Source organism: Brachycentrus maculatus, unplaced genomic scaffold (assembly GCF_059751285.1).
Source record: "Brachycentrus maculatus isolate JH-2025_06_01 unplaced genomic scaffold, ASM5975128v1 h1tg000511l, whole genome shotgun sequence".
In the NCBI taxonomy this organism is placed as follows: Eukaryota; Metazoa; Arthropoda; class Insecta; order Trichoptera; family Brachycentridae; genus Brachycentrus; species Brachycentrus maculatus.
Window position 1 is genome coordinate 241,451 of NW_028281257.1, and position 23,582 is coordinate 265,032.

Here is a 23,582-nt window from a genome sequence, read left to right on the forward strand (position 1 = left end):
ACTCACCTTATTAACTATCTAACTAACCATTACACCACTTCCCGCAGGGGTAGACAGAGAGAATTAGAATGCTACACCAATATATCTTTGCAAACAATCTTCGCCTTTTCCGTATTCATACATCTCATACAAACCCGCCGATTATTCCAAATCTTAACCTTTCAAGTATTTGAAATACTTGATCATGCCAAGTTATCCTCGGTCTTCTTCTGCTTCTATTACGGGCCACATTCGCCAAATAATTTTTTAGTGTTTTTTTTTTACTCATTCAAACCATGTCAACACACCTCTCTTAATTTAATTTAAATAGTATGGCAGTATAATTTAAAATGCAGTGTTTGAAAATGATGCAGAATGCATTGAAACACGTATCGTAATAGATTTAAAGAAATCGTGGTATTTACCGAGTAAAACTTTCACTAATTTTATTAAGTAACATTTGCAGATTATTCTTTTAAAAAATGGGTAGATATTACCATAAAATGACTAACGAATCAATTAGTAAAAAAAAGTATTATTAATTGAGTATTAGTAATAAAGGTATTATTCAAAACTGAGCTGTAACGTTACGTTTATTTTTTTTAAACTAGATTTTAAATTCAAACACTGATTTTTAGTTTGTTGTTGAAAACACATAAAAATAAAATTGTTTCGCCTTATTATGGCATTTTTAAACGAATGTTTATTATGTAATTAAAATACAACTTTGTTTTAAAATCACTATAAATATTTTATTTTAACTTAATAATAATGTTTCTGGTTTCAATGTTAACCACTTATATTTTAATTATAAAATGGAAGTTCACAACGTTATTGCTTCAAATATAAATTACAACATGTTTTTTTTTAGGTCAAGGGATCTTGCATCCTTTATGTCACTGCAACCATATAAAGTCTATTGTGACCTAAATTATAATGTTTATTAGTAAGTTTATTAAAAATGCCATAACAAGGCGAAATAAATTAATTTTATGTGTTTTTAAAAATAAAATACAATTTAGTCGTTTCTTAAAATCAGTGTTTGATTTTTGCATTAAATATAAAAATTAAAATGGAGTTTAATAAATTAAAAGCCAAAATCTATAAATAATAAACTGTTCTTCGAGTATGTACTTGAATTTTGGTAAATAGTTGGCTTGAATATTACTCAATCATATTTTACTGTAATGAAACTATTTCAAGCAGGTTAGTTACTTCTTAGGCAATAATGTATGATAAATTTGGGAATACTTAAGGGAGGTTCGAGTAAGGGTTAAATGATGAAGGTTCTTGAGGAAGGGACTACCGTAATTATTTTGCTCAAGTTGTTGTAACCACACCTTTGATCTTTTCCCATCGAGGAAACCACTCCAGAAACCTTACCAGAAAATATTCCACTAAGATAATTTATTGCCCCAAGTTTACAACGTCGTTCGCTAAATTAAATACCAAGGATAAACTGGTCATTTTAAGTTTACAAAATTTGTGAAGGAATTTAGACATTGATAATAGAATTTATGAGAAACAAATGTGTGTAATTATAATCCAGGATTCGGACCTCACATACTTATAAAAGATTTTCTGCTCAATAAAAAGCTTCTTTTCGTCTCACCAATAGATGTGTCTAGTGAATTTTTAGTGATTCAAGAACAATGTTTCAAAATTGGTTGAAATATAGAGAACATATAAGAATTTGAGTTGTGTGGTTGTCAATAATGGGTAGAATTGGTGAATGTAAAGTGATCACTTGAACCATCCTATGTCGTCAGCCCCGTAAATGCCCAGACTTCCATATTCTTCTTCATCTTTGATGAGATGTCAAAAATGATATTTATCATAGATATACAGCTGATGGGACTTTTACCACTTTTTATCAACATAAATGTCTATATATTGAGAGAATTCAGACAAACGTGCAGGCTACGGGGATACTGCAGAGATACTATGGAAAAAAAAGGATATGTTTTTCTCACTACATTTACCTCATGAATCTGTTTTGTCGTTCTTTCCTCACTCATTCGTTTTATACGTCCAAACCATCTAACATATCTTTCTTAAACTTTATAAATTTAAACAACTTTGTTTTAACCATTTTTTTTTAAATAATATACTTTGACCTACCGGTTTTAACAAGAACCTTGTCATTATCTGGGTTTATTTAACTCTAAAATATTGAAAACATTAGAATACTCATAATTAATTACATTCCCTTACCAAAACTAAGTATGTAAAAGTTTTGTTAAGGGAATGTAATTAAAAATGAATATTAATTTTTTTTCAATATTTTAGAATTCCTCCGTAATTAAAAATTAGAAATACCTTCGTAGATAAAAAAAGTATAATAAAATAAGAATTGTAATTTTTTTATTAGTCGTTACCGACATCATCGAATAAAATAAATATGGGAAAAACTATAAAATTAAAACATTATTATATAAAATGCAGTTCCACCAAAAAATGGCAGTACAGCTTTAATTTTATGAAAATATCTAACTTAGATAAGAAAATACCTAACTTTGTAAATTAAAAAATCTAATTTAGAAGATAAAATATAAAATTTCGTTTATTGATTTGGCTTATTTAAGTTTAACGTTTTACTTAGTAAATACCAACTAAAAAAAAGGCTCATATCACATCACTCACCCACTACATTAAGTTTGAAAGCCTGGCTGATCTTGGGCTCTGTAGAGACCTGGCACTCGTAGGTGCCAGAGTCTCTGGGTTGAGCGGATGCAACCCTGAGCGCCCACTCGTCAGAGCCGTCTGCGTGAAGTGCAGAGAATCGCCCATCAGAGCTGTACGCGGCCCCGCCGACGGTCAGGATGTGGAGGTCTCGCTTCCTTATCCATGATACCTGAAAAAAAAACAAATAAATTATTTAAGTTTATAAAAACAGTGTTAGAAAGTAAACAAAATAATAAAAAGTGCTCTTAACATGTCATTATAAATAATAATCATAATAAAAAAATAATAATAAAACCCTTATCCGCACCCCAATGGTGCATAGGGCACTGTGTCATATAAACGCAGTGTTATCTTGATCGTTTATACATGAAGGAAAGGTGATCAGTCCTCCGCTTCAGGTACCAGTCCATGGTAATTTTTAAATAAATATTACAGTGAAAAAATCACTTATATTTATTTTACCCCCCTTGGGAATCGAACCCGGGACCTGCAGAATGGTAGCCGAGCGTGCTGACCATTACACTACGGAGGCGGACACTAATAATAATCATCATACGGTGTTTGAAAATGAAAGGAAATGCATCAAAACAATTGTCACAAAAGATTTAAGAAAAAGTTGTATTAACCAAGTAAAACTTAAATTAAAAAATATTTTTACTAGTTGAAAATTTCTCTCTTTGCATATAAGTGAAATTTTGAGAGACAAGAGTATTATTTGCATCATACCTGTATATTTTTTGGACATCTCAATAGTAGAATATGGAAATCTGAGCATTTACAGGCATTACGAATGTCATAGGCTTGGTTGAGTGATCACTTTACACACGTGAAACATTCATTAAATCTACCCATGATTGAAAACCACTAAACTCAAATTTTTTAAACTAGATATGTTTTTTTTAATTTTTTTTTAATTTATTGGCAAAGCACCCAATTTTGGGTGATACCTGCCATACTAGTGATTTTACTTAAACAATATATATATTTTTTTATTGTTTTTTTGGGGTCACGCGCTTTTGCCATACTTTTTTATGTGTTTAATGATCGCACCGTTAACATTTTTTGAGTTGATTGACAATAGGTGTTGAACATTCAGCGGGAAGGACAAACCCTCCGACCGAATGTCCTGAATGAACTCGAGGTTAGGGAGTAAGGGGCAGTTGAAAAATATGTGGTCAGCAGTCTCATCCTCCTCTCCACACGCGCACAACGAACAAGTTAGAATGTTAATCTTTTTGAGGTGGGATGCAAGCTAGATATGTTGATCAAGCTCTTAAAACAGTATGTGCAAGTTCACAGCAGCTATCTATATTGGCTTGAGAAAGCTTTTATTAAGTAGAGACTCTTTCCATGTGTATGCAAGGTCCTAATCTTTATGATTAAATATATGATTAAATTCATGTATTTGAGCCCCGCCTGAAAACGTAAATTGTAATTTTTGTGTAATTTTAATTTGATTAGTTATTTTATTTACTAAATTTTGAGTGAGTCCAAATACTTGTTCACAAATCTGGATTATCTCCGCTTAGTCATTTTTAACAACTTAACTAAACCTATGAAGGTCGTAAGCCCTGTAGATGCTCAGACTTCCTTATCCTTTTTTATCTATGATGAGATGTAAAAATGTTAAATATATTAGTCTAACTCGTAACATGGTATGTGCGAGTTCAAAACAGCCACCTATGTTTGGACAAGGAAAGCTTTTATTAAGTAGAGACGACTCTTTGCATTTGTATGTGAGGTCCGAATCCTGGAATATATTTGCATACTTAGGAAACGCTTGAAAACATGATTTTCCATTTACCTAAATTATATTTTATGATAAGAAGTTGCCAACTACACATATCGTATTGTTTGACACAACCCTTCGTAGTTCCGTTCAAAAGGACGTCTAGGGCTTTTGTGGAATCAAACTTGGCACTGAAATACGAATTAACCAAGTCTAATCCCAATGCGGGACTCTGTTTGATATCATTTCTAATCCTTGGAATAATAATTATAATCACAGCGGAATAATAATTTTAGAATAATTCTCTAATTCAGAAAATGTGTAATGTATTAAAAGCGGTGGAAACTGCGAATTTGAGTACATCAGATTAGCTCACAGCTCACCGCGGCGGCAAAGCTGGAACTAGTATAATAAACATAATAAAAAATATAATGAATTAGTCTGAACATTTCATTTTCATTTCATTTCATCTATAATGCTTATCTTACCTTGCACTCATTCCTTACATCATCATTCAAACAACTCACACATCATTTTGTCGCACATTCGTCTGAGAGGGTCTATTGAAAATTCAATTCATAATAGTTACATTTAAATAATTCACATCGAAAACAATACACAAATATTTATAAAAGGTAAAGCACACATATAGCTCACTCCTTTCAAGAACGTCATAAATCGAAAAACTTGATTTTTCAGGAGAACGTTTTTAAAGTTTAAAAATATAATACAATGTATTAAAAATAGATATCAAGAAACTTATTGAACTTTTTACTGTGCAACAGATCTTTTTAGGTAAAACCTGAAGGTTTTTTCTCCATTTGAAAAATATTTAGTATATTTAAAAAAAAAATAAACAAATACCTTTTCATCAAAATGCAAAAACAACACTTTCTGCCCTGTAGCGGGTAAATATTAAGTTAAAAATATGCCGCTTTTGCTAGGATAAAGTACATTTTCTGGACATTCCGAAAACATGCACAACTGAAAATTGACGATTTTTGATTTATGACGTTCGTGAAAGGAGTGAGCGATATACTTGTATACATTTAACTTAATCAAATAAACTAATATTCTGATTATATTAAGCTTTTCTCAGCCTTGCATTATCTTGTCTTACAAATGTGATGTACTCCCTAGAATTTTCTACGCACCCAACGTTGGAGACCGCTGCTTTAGAGGAAACCATGTCAAAATGATTTCTATAAACAGTGATATTGATATGATACCATTAATTAAATTTCCGACAACACTGGTTAGTTCAATATAAAACAATCCCGAAATTAAGCTCTTGTTTCTAAAATGGCCGCACGGCATTGACTCAGTGAAAAGCGAACTTTTTAATTGAATTTTCAATGCTGTGTCCTTTCGTTTCGGGGAAAAATAATTTGATTTGCGGACTTTAGCGAAACACAGATAGATGGCGGGGGGCTGATGTCGGAATAAACGATTTATGAGCTGAGTATTTAAAAATGGTCGGAAAGTTTAACAGGGCTATAATTAATTAAAGAGAGAAAAATAAAAGAGAGAAATCTATTTTTCGACGATATATTTAGAAAAAAATCCGCGTCGGAAATTAAAAGTACAAAAATTCATGGCTCTCATAAAAAAAAACGCAGCGAAGGTCAAATGTACACATCAATTCATGAAACAATCCAAGCCTGGTTTAAGCCTGAGAGATAAAATAAATAATTAAGGCTCTTGGGAGGCATTCGGAGTACATGGCCTAGCCAACTCAATCGCCTTTTCTTGACGACAGTTGTGACAAAGATTTGCTGCGTCCTACGCCTTATTCTTCACTCCTCACAACGTCAAACTACCGCACGTCTACTGTACTTTAGAGATAAATGAGTAGTTAGTTTCTATTATGTGATTCACGAACTTTAAAACATGATTACTAGCAAGACAAATAATTACTAGTATAGGCTCTGAAAAAAACGCAGAGAAGCTAGGAATCCATAGAAAGATTCATCCTTGGTGAATGAAAATGAAGAAATTATTACAGAAATAACCAAAATAGCGGATATCATGGATCGCATGGCAGGATCAAGTGGCAATGAGAGGGATATGTTGCAAAACAGGACTCTACAAGATGGATCCTTAAAATTTTGAGATGGAGACCTTAGGAGAATAAAACAGTCACCAGAAGCCGTCAAAAATATGATCATGGACGACATAGCCGCCGTGGGGGGTAGAAACCGGCTGCAAACAGCAATAGACCGAAAATAATGGATGAACGGATTTGAAGAAAAGGGATTGTTTAATTATTTTTTGAAATACAATAAATATTTTTGAAATGGTGAAAAAACATTCAGGTTTTACCTAAAAAGATCTGTTGCATAGTACAACGTTCAATAAGTGGCTTGATATTTATTTTTGATCCATTTGATTATATTTTTAAACTTTAAAAATGATCTCCTGAAAAATCAAGATTTTTTTATTTATGACGTTGTTGAAAAGAGTGAGCGATAAGTGCTTTTTTTAGCATAAGCTATAGGGATTTCTACATTATATTATGCTCTATATTTAAACTACAAACTTTTCAATTGAAGATTTCTTAATAAGTCTTGAAGAAAAACCATCATATAAAATACAAAAAAAGGAATATTATATAAAGTTAGCTCTTGCTTAAACTTCTTTAAACTTTGCGTATGTAAACATCTTTTAGATATTCAAATTCAAGTTAATTTCCAAGTTCAATAAATCACATTAAAATTTTGTAAAGGTGTTCATATTTACAAATTTTAATCTTGCAATTTTTATTTTAAAAACTATTTCAAAAAAATAAACTGAATAAATTTTAAAACTCGTTTACAAAAAAAAAAAAATTATGAAGTTTTTAATAGAAACTCTTTTTATACTTTTCTATTTTTTATACTTTACTAATGCTATTACAGTGAAGATATATTATAAGCAGATGTGACTCACGCTGTTAAAATATTTTTCTGATGCCTTAAAAAAACAAGTTTTCTTGTTTATATGAGAAAAAAACAGATAAACTGCCATATTAAATGGTAATTTTGGAAATAAAAACACCCTTAATTGAGAAATATTTTTCTTTCTTTCGTTGTAATCAGAAAATAAAAAATTGTATTCCCATACTACAGGATAAACTCAAGAGTTGGTAAATAACATTTTTACAATTTTTCGTTTTTGGTAAACATCAAAAATATTACCCTATTTATTTATTATATCGCTCACTCTTTTCAAGAACGTCATAAATCAAAAAACAAGATTTTTCAGCAGAACGTTTTTAAACTTAAAAATATAACACAATGTATTAAAAATAAATATCAACCCACTTATTGAACTTTTTATTGAGCAACAGATTTTTTAAGTAAAACCTGAAGGTTTTTTCTCCATTTGAAAAATATTTAGTTTATTTAAAAAAATAATTAAACAATACCTTTTCTTCAAAATGCAAAAACAATACTTTTTGCCCTGTAGCGGGTAAATATTTAGTTGAAAATACGCCTCTTTTGCTGGGATATAGTACATTTTCTGGACATTCCGAAAACATGCACAACTGGAAATTGATATTTTTTTATTTATGACGTTCTTGAAAGGAGTGAGCGATATGAACATGTTAATAAATTTATAAGAAACATATTCATAAGGTATTTATTAGAAATAATTATTCCTTTTAAACTCTTCTCATTTTAACAAAATTTCTAGATAATTAATCAAACAAAACAAAGCATACAAAAACATCATTATTTCTAAAATATGCCCTCAGCATGAGAAAACTCATTGAGAACATTATTGTAATTTATTATTAAGAGTATGATGAAAAAACATGCAAAAATAACACAAATTGGAGAAAACCCTGATTTGTGAATAAGGATTTGGACACACAAAATATTATGAATAAAAATAATTGGTTAAATTATAAGCTGTATAAAAATTCGAAATCATGTTTTTTGGCATCTTCCAGTATGTAAAATAATCCGGTAAGGTTCTTGTATACATCTAAATAAAAGTGTCTCTGTTAAATAAAAACTTTCTTAAACCAATCATAGATGGCTCCCGGGAAGTTAAACATGAAGCGTCGCGAGATTTATGATAAATGTATGAGTTTTAAAATTTGAGTTGCGTGGATGTCAATCATGGGTAGAATGGTGAATGTTGTAAGTATGTAATGCACATTGAAATCATATAATTAACAATCAACTTCAAAGTGCTCCAATTTGATAGAGTGCTCTATGCACCATTGGGTGCGAATGAGGGTTAGAAGAAGAATACTAAAGTAATACGCATAAATATATAAACGAATCCTTAATAAAATGGTTAATCATTTGAAACGAAAGAGGTTGACAAATAATACAATAATGTTGACAGAATTGCTGGAACGAAAATAACGTCAAATTATGTGGGTACATCGGAAGCTTTAAAAAACAATAAAAAAAACAACTTTTTTACGGCAAAAAAGTTCTGACGTAAATAAACCTCCCATAGCTTTCATACTAAAAAAAGAATCGTTAAATACGTAAATTAAAGTTATTTTAAATATGCGACTTTATAAAAAAAAACTCTTATTGTATTTTTGTCACCCGTTCCAATTATTTCTCAACCCGGATCATTTATAAGATATTCAATGTAGTGCGAAACGTTAAATGTGATATTTTGTGATGTAAGCAATTTAGCAAGCAAGGATTATTATTACATCACCAAACACGATTCAAACAGGCAAGCCTTAACGGCTTAGTGATTTCATCATTTTTTTAATTCACAGGGCAAACTCTGAATCATAAAAATAAATCTTAAAAATGACAAAATATTTGTGTTGGATTAATTTTAATTGCCTGATATAAAATATTTTTGCCTGCAAATATCTCTAGCGTGTACAATAATGATATGTTTGAAAATACATGCGTAACATAACGACCCTGGGGTTTTTACCAGTGGTTCTCAAATGTGTTACGCGGGGCCTAGGACTTTGGTACGGGTTTCACCGCGACAAGCAGAATAATTAAGCTACAATACATAACCGCACGATCAAAATCTTCAAAGAAAATAATTTTGCTTCATTAATTGATTCGGTAGTAACTTCTTGGTAATACTGATAACAAGGATTTAAAACGTGTTCACGATAATATCAGTTTAACATTTACAACTAAAATATTGTTTTTTTTTGACACTTTTATGTTTGGTACTTTTCTCCAACCGGTCTCGATAACCACCTTAATGCAGAAAATCTTCAATAATAAAAGTGGTTAAAAAAGTTTTAATTTAATTTTATACAATTTTATAAAATGTGCCACAAAGTTTCTGAAAGAAACTTTCAAGAATAAAATACAATTCAATTAAAAAAATATTTTCAGTAATTGATTCGGCAGTCACATTGAAGTAATTAATATCTATCGATTTTTTTTAAATTTCACTCGGTAATTACTAATAATTCTGAAAACTTATTGAAACGTGTTTTAATGCATTCCTTATCCTAAATCATTTTTTTTGAGGTCAAGGGATCTTGCATCTCTTATGTCACTGCGACCATATTAGCTCTATTGTGACCTCCTCTGTATCACAGCTCACTCCCAAGACCTACGTGTGTCATGTAACTCACGATCTGTCTTGGTGGTAGGAGCTTCACCTTCCCGGAGTCCAGTAGAGGTCCTCCAAGGATGTGACTTCGTTTGCGAGCGAGTGCGTCACAATTATAGAAAATGTGGATTGGCGTTTCGTTATCTTCCATACAAAATCTGCATACTGGGGAGTCATGTAGTCCAATTTTTGTCATGTGTTTCCTCAGTCTGCAGTGTCCTGTCAAGGTCCTGGTTAGGATCCTTATTTCTTTTTTCCTAAATTTTCGAGCTTCTGTGGTGAATTTCCGCGAGTACCCCATGATCAGTTCCTTTGCGTGTTTCATTCCTGAGCTGTTAGACCAGATCTCTTGGCTCTTGTCCATGGCCCAGTTTTTTAGACTCAACTTGATAGTTAATCGTTAAATTAAACATTGACACTCATCGTTAGAAGATTGAAAATATCTAGAAATCTGTAAAAAGTGTTCCAATTTATGCGTCAGACATCAAAAATATGTAAAATTTATTTAGTTTTTATCTAATAATATTATTTTTAATAAATCACTGCGGACGTTCGTATGTTTGAATAACCTTTAAAATATTGGTTGTTTAACTGAAGGATAAAACGTTTTTTCCTTCTAACGTTGGTAAATAAACAGCGTGTGTCGTAAAATAAATCTGATGTTTATACAAGTATGAAAATCAAACAGTTCAGAATCGATTTGTTGAAATCCATACCAAATATAATATAATACAAACCCATACGATTTGATTACTTCATGGAAGAAATAGGAATATTATTCGAGACTTTTGGCACTGTCTGTGTATAACGTATCCATGATAGTGACATGTAAAGTTTACGAAAAAAGCTTTGAAATATAAAAATTAAACACTCGTATAATACAATTTTTTTTTATTTATTATATAAATTTACTTTTTTGAGTTTATTGATGTAATCAAAACCAGTTTTGAGAACCGTTGCACTTCTCGAAATTGGTCATGTTTATATTAATAACGTTAAAAAAGTGGTCTTCTACAAGTGTTTTATTTTTCCATTTCAATCATAAAGATATTCTACAAAATTAATGCCTAATCAAAACAAAATAGAAATTCTGTTAGTAACTTTAATCGAGTTGCTATATCTTTTTTTTGAAAAACGAAAATTTTTCTGGATTTCAGAATTTATTTTTTTGAGGTTAGAACATTGGTAGTTCAAATCCAGATTTTCAGTACTCAAACCTTATTGCGTTAGTCGCCATCTTGTTTTACATATATTTTTAACAATAGGTTAAAAATTATTAACTTTTAGGAACTCTTTTTCAAGGAACCGATTTAATTACTAAATTTAAATCGGTTCCTTGATATTTATCGATAAGGATGAGGTGAGATTTATTTATTGTATTTTCTCTAATATTTAGGGTCGAAATGGAAAGATAAAATGATAATTAAATTCAAATGATAGAGCTAAAATTGAACAGTATCAAATTTACCACAAATTTGGTTAATTGTGTTCAGCATAGGGTTAAAATAGAAGTATTTCAAGATAGTAACAACCGAGGTAAGGTTAGGTTAGATTAAGATCGTGAATAATTTAGCCTGCAAGATGGCAGGTCATAAACCCTGCAATGCTCACACTTTCAACTTCTTTCATATAAAAAACGATAGAGATTTACCGATATTACGATAGAGACCGTGCTGAAGGTCCTAAATTCCATCCCTAGGGGGGTCAAAATAAAAATAAAGTGATTTTTCACTCTAATGAGGAGATAGATAAATGTGGAAGAGGCGAAGAGTGTTTTCAAAGTCAGACAGATGGTGTGGCATTCTATTCTCTCTGCCTACTCCTACAGAGAAGCAGCGTTTTAATTACATAGTGAGTTTTATATTTATTTAATACTACCCTGAACTAAAGCACAATATATATATTGTTGTTTTTTATGATGTTGTTGATAAGACATCTGTAACGTGAATAATTGACTGATTTAATTGTGTAAATGTTAATACCAATAATAACTAATTTAATAAATATCGTTGAAATCTACGATATTGTGTATGAAAACTCATTCTACTTATAACCTTCACCTCCTGGTGATTTGTATTTACTACAACTTGACTTTGAAAACAAGAATAACAATTAAAAATATAAATGATACGAGCTCAGAATTTTGTATTCCTCCGTAATACTTTTACGTGTTACATAAAGTATTATTATATAAAATTATTCATTTGCAGCGACGGAAATAAATGAATTGTAAAAAAATCGGGGATAAATATTTAATACACAAACGTTTCTCAGAGTATGCGTGCCTGCCGCACTTTACGTACACGCACACGCGGCTTCATACTGTTTCCGACGATCTCATTTTAGCTGTACACAAGTCGTCGTACGAGGTGGTCGTGTCGCTACGCTAGCTATAGCGGGTGGGTACTTGCGATGTTTTTAAAAAAATATATTTTTTAGGTAATTACCAGAGCTAACGTTACAAAATTGATACATTTCAATTTCAACTATGGTCAATAAGCAACAGTAAGGAATATTTATATTTTTCCCGTTTTTAAATCACATTTTCACATGGTGTACAAATCGCTCACTCCTTTCAAGAACATCATAAATCAAAAAAAATGATTTTTAGGAGAACGTCTTTAAAGTTTAAAAATATAACACAATGTATTAAAAACAAATATCAAGCCACTGATTGAACTTTTTACTGTGCAAAAGATCTTTTTAGGGAAATACTGAAGGTTTTTTCTCTATTTGAAAAATATTTAATTTATTTAAAAAAATAATTGAACATTACCTTTTCTTCAAATGCAAAAACACCATTTTCTGCTCTGTAGCGGGTAAATATTAAGTTTAAATTATTCCTCTTTTGCTGGGATATAGTACATTTTCTGGGCATTCCGAAAACATTTCAGCACGGTAAGGGAAGGGTTAACATGAAAAATAAAGGTTTTTAGAATTTAACCTTTTACACATTAGACAGTGGAAGAGAATAATAAACATACTTTACTAAAAATACTGAATAATAAACATACTTTACTAAAAACTTTAAAAAAAGTTATGGCATTCTTATTTGAGGTGTTTCTTAATCCAACAATCACCACGTCAAATCGATATCTGTCAGTCGATTAAGTGTCTGGTGCCATGTTTTCCAGAAGCAAGTGATTACGCAAACTAACGGCCGTGATGTTTGGTTTCCGTGTGTGTTTTTATCATACAAATGAAATTTAACCAAAAAATACGCCCGTTAGCCGTTAAATGGAAAAGTTCGTGCGTTCGTGATGTCTGATATTTTTTCCACGAATGTTCTGTGTATGAAGTCACATGATAACAATAATAGCCCATAGTTACTTAAAATATAATCTCCGATAATAACTAACCATGAAACAAATAATGATTGTCGCTGAAACGACGTAGGATAATGTTAGATAATCTGACGCATAGATTATTTGACAATAAAAATTAAGCATTTTTATTTTAAATTTTACTCAATAAATACTACTGTTTCTATTGTGATAAAATATATTGTGATAAAATCTATTATGTCTAACACCGGTTTTTGATAATGATGTGAAATGCATCAAAATGCTCGTCTAAATTGATGTTTAGAAAAAGTTGCATTTATCAAGTTATATTAAAATTTAAAAAAAATGTTTTGTTCTTCAAAATGCTTTTTTCATGTTCGGCTTGTTTGTTAATTTGATTTCATACGTTGATCTAGAAGTTACTATGTGGTAATATCTTTCCATTTCATTTAAATTTCACTGGGTTATAACCAAATTGATGCATTCCACATATGGTGCATGAAAATGATGCGGAAACACGTCACAATAGATTTAAAGAAAATTTTAAACCTTAATTAAAAATCAAAAAAGTAATCAAATATACGTGTTTTAAAGTAATAAAGTTCTACGTTAATATGGGGGCATTACGAAATTTGTATTCTAAAACGTGGAAAAGATGGTTAAGGCAAAAATCACGATATATTTCAACTCTCTTAAAAGCGACTAGGCCTACGTTATAAAAAAGAAGTATTTTTTTGTGGTTGTTTTTTTTTACAATAAAAATAATTTGCTATTAAACTTCTACCTTTCGGGTTCGCAGCAAAAAACTCCAGAAAAGGGTCGTTAGTTATTTATAAAACAACAACGTATTTTTGAAACATCGCCGGAATTTCAGAAATCGGCGACTTGAAATGAAAAGTAAGAGAATCGTTGGTTAAATGTAATGGAAATGATTTTATTCAGCAGGATATAAGGAAAGTCAATACAAATATGATCAAATGAGAAGTCAGGAGAGGGGAATGGGAAGTACAAAGTTGGCATAAATATAATAAATAAGATGAAGGGAGGTAGAATCAAATGATTCGGATAGAAATAAAGGAAATGAAAATAATGTTGAGTAAATACAAAAACGAATTATGATTTTTATAAACATTAGCTAGATACCTATTCCTAATTCTTAGCACGTGTCTTGCCTCTTTATATATTAATATTTATATTTATGAATATTTTATTATAATATTAATATGATAATATTAATATTTGTGAATATTCAATATTACAATAATTTAAATATCTTGAAGTAACAAAATTATATTCAATTAAAATTTATCTTTTCATTATTTTATTCCGTAGTCACTTTATGGTAATGTCTGTCGATTTTCGATGAATATTTTACTTGATAAATACCACCATTTCTTTAAATCTATTGTGACAGGCTTTAAAAAAGCGCTTTTTACTCGCATATTATTTTAATCGATTGGTCTTTTAGTATTAAACGATAATAACGTACGACGTTCGTTGAAATAGCAACACTGTGAACTAATTATTTGTGAACTAAAAATGATTTCAATCACCCTTAAGAAATGAAAGAAAGGGTTTATTTATTAATCGATATTGTACACAGTGTGACATGTATTTATTCTTTAGTACATTTGTATAACAAAAGCAAAATACTACACGGTCCACCCTGTGTATTCCGATGAAATGAACAATACAGAAAAACAGTTCAACACACAATACAATAGAAATACAAAACATTATACAGCGTGAGGTATTTTATATCACGGCATACCTTTTTGCATTGGGGTCTTATTTCTTAGCTGCGTCTAAGAAATGCGGACGACATTCTTATTTATTATTTAATCATGAAGTTATTCAGCAAATTAAAAATGCATAAAAAATTACTAGAATTTCTTATTCCTTTGCGTTTTAAAACTTGCTGGATGAAAAGCAAGTAAAAACGTGATTTAGAGGTAGCATTATTTATTTGTTTGATAAATATCACAAATTATGAATATGGGCAGTATTTTGTATATTAAAAGCATTGTTAACTTTGTGGTTTGGTAATATAACATTCCTTATCATTCATCATTCAATTTTTAACTGGTATTACACAACGTGAACGATGCTTGATAAATGTTAGTATGGACTATGTTTAGGAAATTTGGTGAAAATTATTTCATAAATTGATTCGGTAATCATTTTGTAGCAATAATCAATTAAATTTTAATTTAATTTTTTTTGAGAATTACCACTTTTTCATCAAATCTATTGTGAAACGTGTTTCAATGGATTCCGAATGGCGTTTGAAAATGATGCGGTATGCATCGAAACATGTGTCACAGTATATTTTAAGAAATCATGGTTTTTATCAATTAAAAATTAAATTCAAATTAAATAATTTTGGTAATATTTTTTTATATAATGGGTGTATTGAACGAATAGATCAGGAAATAACAATAAAAAAAAACAAATTTACGCAGAAAATTAGTAGTTCAAAATAGGAGCAAAAGAAGACTGAAGAAAATTTTACGTGTTCAAATATTTCAAATACTTGGACGTTTTTAGGTCAGCAGTCGTAATAATCGGCGGGTATGTATGGGAAGTCATATGAATGTAGAAGAGGCTATTATTTGCAAACAGAGATTGGTGTGGCGTTCTATTATCTCTGCCTACCTCTGCGGCGTTATGTTACCGTTAGTAAGTAAGTTTAAATGAATTAATATAATATATAGCACTAACTTTGTGATTTTCCATTTTATAATTAAAATGTAACTTTGTTTTAAAATCACTATAAATATTTAATAATAACTTAATTATAATGTCTACCGGTTTCGGAGCTTCTTTATCAAGACTGATCAACACTAAAACACTATCTACTAAACAATATTCAAAATATTTTAACGGTTAGGGAAAGAAGCTTAGGAAGATCTGAAGTGTCTTTATTTTTTTGTGTTGATTGGCAGTCACAGTCAAAAGAGATCAGGGATAATGAGTGATTGGAAACATATTTAAAAACGGACTTTTGGCAAAATCATTTACTTGTGTATTTATTAGTTGTAAATTATTATTAATTGCCTTTTTAATTTATAATATTTCTATGTAATCTAATTTAAGTCCTCAATTGCATGTGTGTAATATATTTAGACCTTTATTTTTATCAAGTGATTTTTAATATGTAAATGTAAAGCGTATACAAGATGTAAAGAACATACATGTAAAGAGCAAACAAGATGCCTTTATATTTTCTTTCTTTTATAAATGGGAACGTCTCTTGTTAGACGTGACAAAGAAATTAGACCATTTTCATGATACATTACTTCAGATTGCTATAAGTAAAGTTGACATACATTTTCTTGTACGAAATCCCAATCGCTACGGAGAAATTTCAAGAAGGAAATGAAAACAGTTTGATTTATTGCACCACAATTGTATTTCGTAAGCCAAAAGAGTGTTTTATGCGATATTTTATTATTATCTTTGTCGTTAGAATGTTGCTTTATATCTCAAATATAAAACAGGTTTTATTACTAATAAAAGTTTATGTAATATAACATCAGTTTGCATTATAACGCGTAGAAAATCATATAATATATTAGCAAGGGGTTGTGATTTCAAATATTTGAAAGTGGTCGGGTCAGGAGTCGGAATAATTAGCGTTGGTATGTCCGCCTCCGTAGTGTAATGGTCAGCACGCTCGGCTACCATAGGTCCTGAGTTCGATTCTCAGGAAGGTCAAATAAATATTTGTGAATTTTTCACTCCAATATTTATTCAATATTACCCTGGACTGGTACCTGAAACCTTCACGTGTTAATGATCACCTTTCCTTCACATGTTAATGATCAAGATAACACTGCGTTTATATGATGCAGTGCCCTATTCAACCATAGGGTGTGGATAATGGTTTAAATGAATGAATCTATGAATCTGAAAAACGTTTAAATGTGGAAGTAATAATAATAAAATAAAAATAAAACTTTATAAAATAAATACAAGCCAAACATTATCATCGATCACTTTTTTACCACGAATTTATAAAATTTTTCTGAGAGAGTGAATTCAACTTTCGTAAATTAAACTTTTCCGTACATAAAGAGTGATACTATTTTGTAAAAAAATATTATTATTTGTATTGTGGAAAGTTTGACATAAACGTCATTATCACGGTTTTAATTTACCGAACTGAACAATTTCTCTAGAGATATTACTGGAAGAATACCCTTGTACATGAGTTCATATGTCGGATAATCCCAATCATTTGGTAAGGTTAAATAAAGGCCGATTTTTTTATTTTATTTTTAGTTTCAAAGTTGTCCAACGATTCGAGATATCCCCGTTCTACGGTACACATGCAGGATCTGTACAACATGAATTTCGTTTTTGATACGTAAAAAATGTTTCCGCCCCAATACGGATACGTTTTATTTGTTTTACATTCTCTGTTTACGTTTCTAGTCCCGTTGAACAAATTCTGTAATAATTCTAGAATATTACTTTCGTAATATTTTAATATTCAAATGAATTATAATGTTTGAAATTTTTTAAATAAACTTTGATGAGTATAGTTAAAAAGGAAATCAGTTTTCCATTTATTTTTTAACCAACAAATTAACCATTACGCCGCTCTCTGCAGGGGTAGGCAGAGAGAATAAAACACCACACCACTCTGTTTTTGTAAACAATCTTCGCCTCTTCCACATTCATGCGTCTTGTCATACATAAAGTTTTTCTCAGCCTTTATCTGATCTTATTTCTAAAAACATTCGTCTCATAAATACGTTTCAGCCAAGCGGCTTCTCCGTAGAGGTAGGCAGAGAAAATATAACAACACACTTCTTTCTCTCTTTGCATACAACCTTCGCTTCTTCCACATTTATATGTCTTCTAATACAAAAAGTTTTTCTCCTTTTTACTTTGCTCCTATTTTAAAATACATTCGCCTCATAAATTTAGTTTACACCTGTCTTAATTTTATCGACAATGATTATCTTTGGCCTATACTTTCTTTATTTTGAGATTTTCCAGGTGGTATTTTACAGTCTGGTTTCTCTTGAAGTAATTATATGTTAATACCACTAATTTTTAAGTGGAAAAATCCCAGATTTGGGCTAAAATTTAGATACACAAACACACGAAAATTGGGTACACTTAAAATATTGTGGAAAAATTCATGCTTAGCACATAACATAGATTATTCTGTACAATATACTGGCTGATACAAATTACGTTAATAATCAAAGATGTATAACGTGTCTTGAATATTTTTCGCAAATACTTTGGCACATTTTAACCGGTTGGATAAAGTGTGACAATAAAAAGTATTACTTTTTGACATCTTATCAAAGAGAAGAATATGGAAGTCTGGGCATTTACGGGGCTGACGACCGTCATAGACTGGTTTAAGGGATCACTTTACACACGTGTAACATTCACCAATTCTACCCATTATTGACAACCACACTACTCAAATTCTCGGAAGTTCAATATAAATGAACCAATTTAGAAACCTTGTTCTTGAATCACTAGAACTTCACTAGAGACATCTATTGGTGAGATGTAAAGAAGCTTTTTACTAAGCAGAAACTCTTATATTAGTATGTGAGGTACGAATCCTGGATTATAATCACACACATGAGAAACGCCAGAAAATACCATTTTCATTTTTATTATTTAAGTTTAATTTATTTGACCAGATAATTTATTTACAACATTTTGAGTATGTCCAAATACTTGTTCACAAAATCTGGATTATCTTCAATTACAGGAATTCCTGTAATTGGAGATAATCCAGATTTTGTGAACAAGTATTTGGACACATTAAAAATGTTGACAGTAAAAAGTGGTTAAAAAAAGTTTTTTTATTTTGTAAAATCAATAATGTGATTTGAGTTGGACACAATCATATGAAATTTTCCAGAGATAACTCGTAATGCTATTGAGTTCTAGAGTAATGAAAATAATCGTAAATACTCGGTACATTCCCTCCGCATGGGCCATTCGCAGCCAATAGGCTAGATACAAAACACATTTAAAAATACTCGTATTGTGTTGAGTAAATCAGTAGTAACTTAATTAAGCTCGCCTCAACGAGCTTTGGGCATTTTCACATTTGTTTCGCCCGAAAAACCACGATCGAGTTTTCCGTCAAACATTTTACGAACAACTCCATGTCTCGGGCGCGCAGGGGAGGGCGTATTCACGAGGGTAAACCACTGCTTCGAAATTTATGTGTGTACGTGTACGGAAAAAATGCTTTCTCTCTTTTTCAAATATTTGAACAAAGCAGGTATATGTATATTTTATTAATGTCACAAACGAGACATCCATCAGCCGCTGGAAGGCGAAATCTCAGGCGCGGAGAAGTTTTATCGCAACACAAAATATTATATTATAATAAAACAATTGTTTGAGATTATTTTTTGAGTTTATTAATGTAAGCACGGCTAGTTTTGAGAAGTACTGATGTTCTCACTGACAGTTACAAATACAATACAAATATTTAATGTAATTTATATTTGGAGTAGTAACTTTGTGATTTTTCATTTTATAGTAAAAATAAATAAATAAATATTTTATGATAACTTTTGCCTATTTAAATAGATACTTTTTTTGAATTTTTTAAGTAAGTAGTGTTTTAGTATTAATCAGTCTTGAAAAAGAAGCAATATTGGAAGTGTAACTTTTTGGTATGTTGGTGTTTAGATGGTTTGGGCATGTTGAACGAATGAGTGAGGAAAGAACGGTAATACAAATTTATGAGGAGGATGTAATTGGAAAAAAGGAGCAGAGGAAGACCGAGAAAAACTTAGCACGATCAGGTATGCCAAATACTTGAAAGCGGTCAGGTTAGGAGTCGAAACAATCGGCGGGTATGTATGAGGAGATGCATGAACATGGAAGAGGCGAATAATGTTTGCAAAGACAGAGTGGTGTGGCGTTATATTCTCTCTGCCTACCCTTACGGGGAAGCGGCGTGATGGTTAGTTAGTTAGTTAACTTTTTGGTAAGGACCTCCACAATTGCTTTTGGTTAAGATCATATAATTTCGAAACCTTATTTGCACCCAAAGAGTATTGCATCTTTGCAACGCAGTGTTATTATAATTGCATGAATATTCTGTGTGTAAAACTTCAGAATTTAAATTTATGATGTAAATATTTAACACATATTTTTTGTTGGATGGTATGCCACTTTGACCTGTTTAGGGGGTATGCTTTTACCGCATTGTAGGCCGCAAAGGGGGAAAACACTATAAAGGAGTTCTAGGAGAACTGTAGTTGAACTGCGAGTTCTAGAGATTTTCTTTATAGTGGTGCGGTTCAAGAAAATAATAACGCAGTTCTCTATGAAATTCAATACCATTCACGTTACACTTTTGTCGCGAAACACGATCTCCAATTGTTCGGTAAAACGTACCGTTATCGTTCTGTTGTAAAAGTTGCAACGTATTTTAGTGAGAAGTATAATAAAGAGCTATAACGCGGTTTGCTATTCGCTATTCGAGCTGTTAGGGTTGCCAAAAGTTTTATTTTGAAAATCAATAAAAATGAGTATTTTTTCTAACCTATACGACGTCACAATGATACTTTTCTTTCCGAAAATATATATTAATGAAAGAACACAAAATAAAAATAAACATTTTGTGGAATAAATCTCGAAGAATCTTATTCTAACACTGATCCGCACCCAGTGGTGCATAGGGCACCACATTGTATTGACACAGTGTTTTCTTGATCGTTACTTGCATGAAGGCAAGGTGATCAGCCCTCCGCTTCAGGTACCAGTCCGACCCGAATATTGAAAAAATATTAGATTGAAAAAATCACTTGTATTTATTTGACCCCTCCCCCTGGAAATCGAACCCGGGACCTTCAAAACGGTAACTAAACACGCTAACTATTACACCACGGAGGCGGATATAGAAGAATATTTAGGTTAATCTTATTCTTCAAGCAATATTTTTATAACATTAATCGATTCGGCAGCCGGTTTGTGGTAATATCTTCTCATTTTAAATTTAAATTTTACTTGGTAATTACCACTGTTCCTTAAAATCTATTGTGACACGTGTTTCGATGCATTCTGCATCATTTACAAACACCATACTTTTAAACATACATTCTTTGAAAATGATGCAAAATGCATTGAAACACGTGTCACAAAAGATTATGAAATAGTGGTATTTAAAAAGTAAAACTTTTATTGAAAATCAATAATTTTACAACTTTACCCATTTTTTACTACGAATGTTTTCAATGTTTTGTTTTAACGGTTATTAATGGGGTTTGATTGATTTGAGTATTTTTTATTAAATATCGAAAGAGTATCCCGTCTTCCACAAATGTGCATTCAAATATGTATACATACGTACAAACTCAGAGAATAAGGGTGAAGATAATAAATTTATGAAAATTGCTAGAAGATAAAGGTATTGCTAAAATTCAAAACGGAACGTTACACCTGCGTCTTGTCAACACTCGTTTATTTATGTATATTTTGTATTTAAGGACTTCATGAAGAAGAATTGAGTACCCATTAAACGTCGTGTCTTTTTACGAGTGTAGGAAAACCTTCTTTTTATTTTTATTTTGAACCACTCCCTTTTCGATGTCTGCTTAAGAAAAAGCAGGTGTTACTTCGAGACAAGTAAGGGTGGTGGTTGAATATTTAAGAAAAAATATATAAAAACATACATAAGCCGCGAGAGTTTTTGCCTAGAATTTTCACTCATGAATTACATGAAATTATAGTAACTATAAACGTAAAGAGCAAATCTACTCACTAGTAGGCATAGGCTATGAAACTTAAAAAGTTGAAGCCTGAAGGGTCATGATAAGTGGTGTTACATAAGCCGTAGCTAGATTTCAGAGTCACTTGGACGTTAGGTAATTAAAAAAAAACATACATAAGTCACATGTATCCGATGAGTAATTTCCATTACTCATTTTGGGATTGGGATTAAGGTTAACTACACTGAAAAACAAATGCAGGGAAAAATGTAAAATAATAACCGAAAAAAGGTACAGTAACTAAGCATATAAAAATAAGGTAAGAAGCATATTAAAAAAAAAAGAAGAAAATATTACTAATCACTTACAAAAATATATTTCCATAAAGTGTATTTTCAGTCAGAAATGCAGGGCAAATGTAAAATATAAACTAAAAAAGATACAGTAAATAAGCATATAAAAATAAGGTAAGAAGCAAATTAAAAGCAAGCTTAGCAAAAAACAAATAAGGATCCCAACCAGGACCTTGACAGGACACTGCAGACTGAGAAAACAAACACATGACAAAAATTGGACTACATGACTCCCCAGTATGCAGATTTTGAATGGAGAATAACAAAACGCCAATCTACGTTCTCTATAATTGTGACACACTCGCTCGCAAACGAAGTCACATCCTTGGAGGACCTCTACTGGACTCCGAGAAGGTGAAGCTCCTACTACAAAGACAGGTTGTGAGTTACATGACACACGTAGGTCTTGGTAGTGAGCTGTGATACAGAGGAAGGTCACAATAGAGCTTATATGGTCGCAGTGACATAAGGGATGCAAGATCTCTTGACCTTAAAAAAAACATATATTAAAAGGAAAAAAAAACAGAAAATATTACTAATCACTAGCAAAAATTTCTTTCCTTAAAGTATATTTTCAGTTCATTCATTTTGGATCCTTGGACTGGGTTCTATTTTCTATGTGTCAGGCAGCTGGTTTTAATTTGGATACAGGCAATATATTGCTAGGACTTTACTCAAAACTTAGTTGTGTTTATCGGCTCTACGTGTATTTTTTTGTATCTTCGTATACAAAAATGACGAATTTATCTAATAAAAATAGGTTCGGTGTTTCTGTGAGTCGTTTTAAGCATTATAAAAAATAATAATTTTATTTTCACCACCATTTATTGATACGATTTATCCAACCGGTTTCGACAAGAACCTTATCATCATCAGGTAAGGGAAGGGTAATTAACTATGAGTATTTCAATGTTTTAGAATTAAGTTCATAAGCCCTGATGATGACATGGTTCTTATTGAAACCGGTTGGATAAAGTTTTCCAATAAAAAGTGGTTAAAACAAAGTTGTTTTATTTTATAAAGTTTATAAAATGTGCCACAAAGTATCTGCAAAAAACATTCAAGAAAAGTTTAAAACATTATTTGAAGCATGGTATTTGTAATATCATATGTTGGGAGAATGTCAAAAAGTATTATGTTAGTGTTCAAATAAATGTCTTTTACATGAGTGGTGAACAGCATACCAAATACATTTCTTATAGCTATATTCTGTATTACTTGTATTTTGGAAATTCTCTTCTAACAGTTTTTCACCTTTTCTCTGTGATGACGACTCCCCCCCGCAAAGTCATATTTC

General features: G+C 31.0%; 1 protein-coding gene across 2 annotated transcripts in view; it reads right to left on the reverse strand.

Annotated features, from left to right (window-relative positions):
* Positions 1–23,582, reverse strand: part of LOC148301867 (protein amalgam-like) — a 100,092-nt gene that overhangs the window by 49,893 nt on the left and 26,617 nt on the right. For both annotated transcript variants that reach the window (XM_088272583.1, XM_088272582.1), the window contains exon 3: positions 2,623–2,833. In XM_088272583.1, coding sequence (XP_088128709.1) covers positions 2,623–2,833 — 211 coding nt within the window. The remainder of the gene's footprint in view (positions 1–2,622; positions 2,834–23,582) is intronic.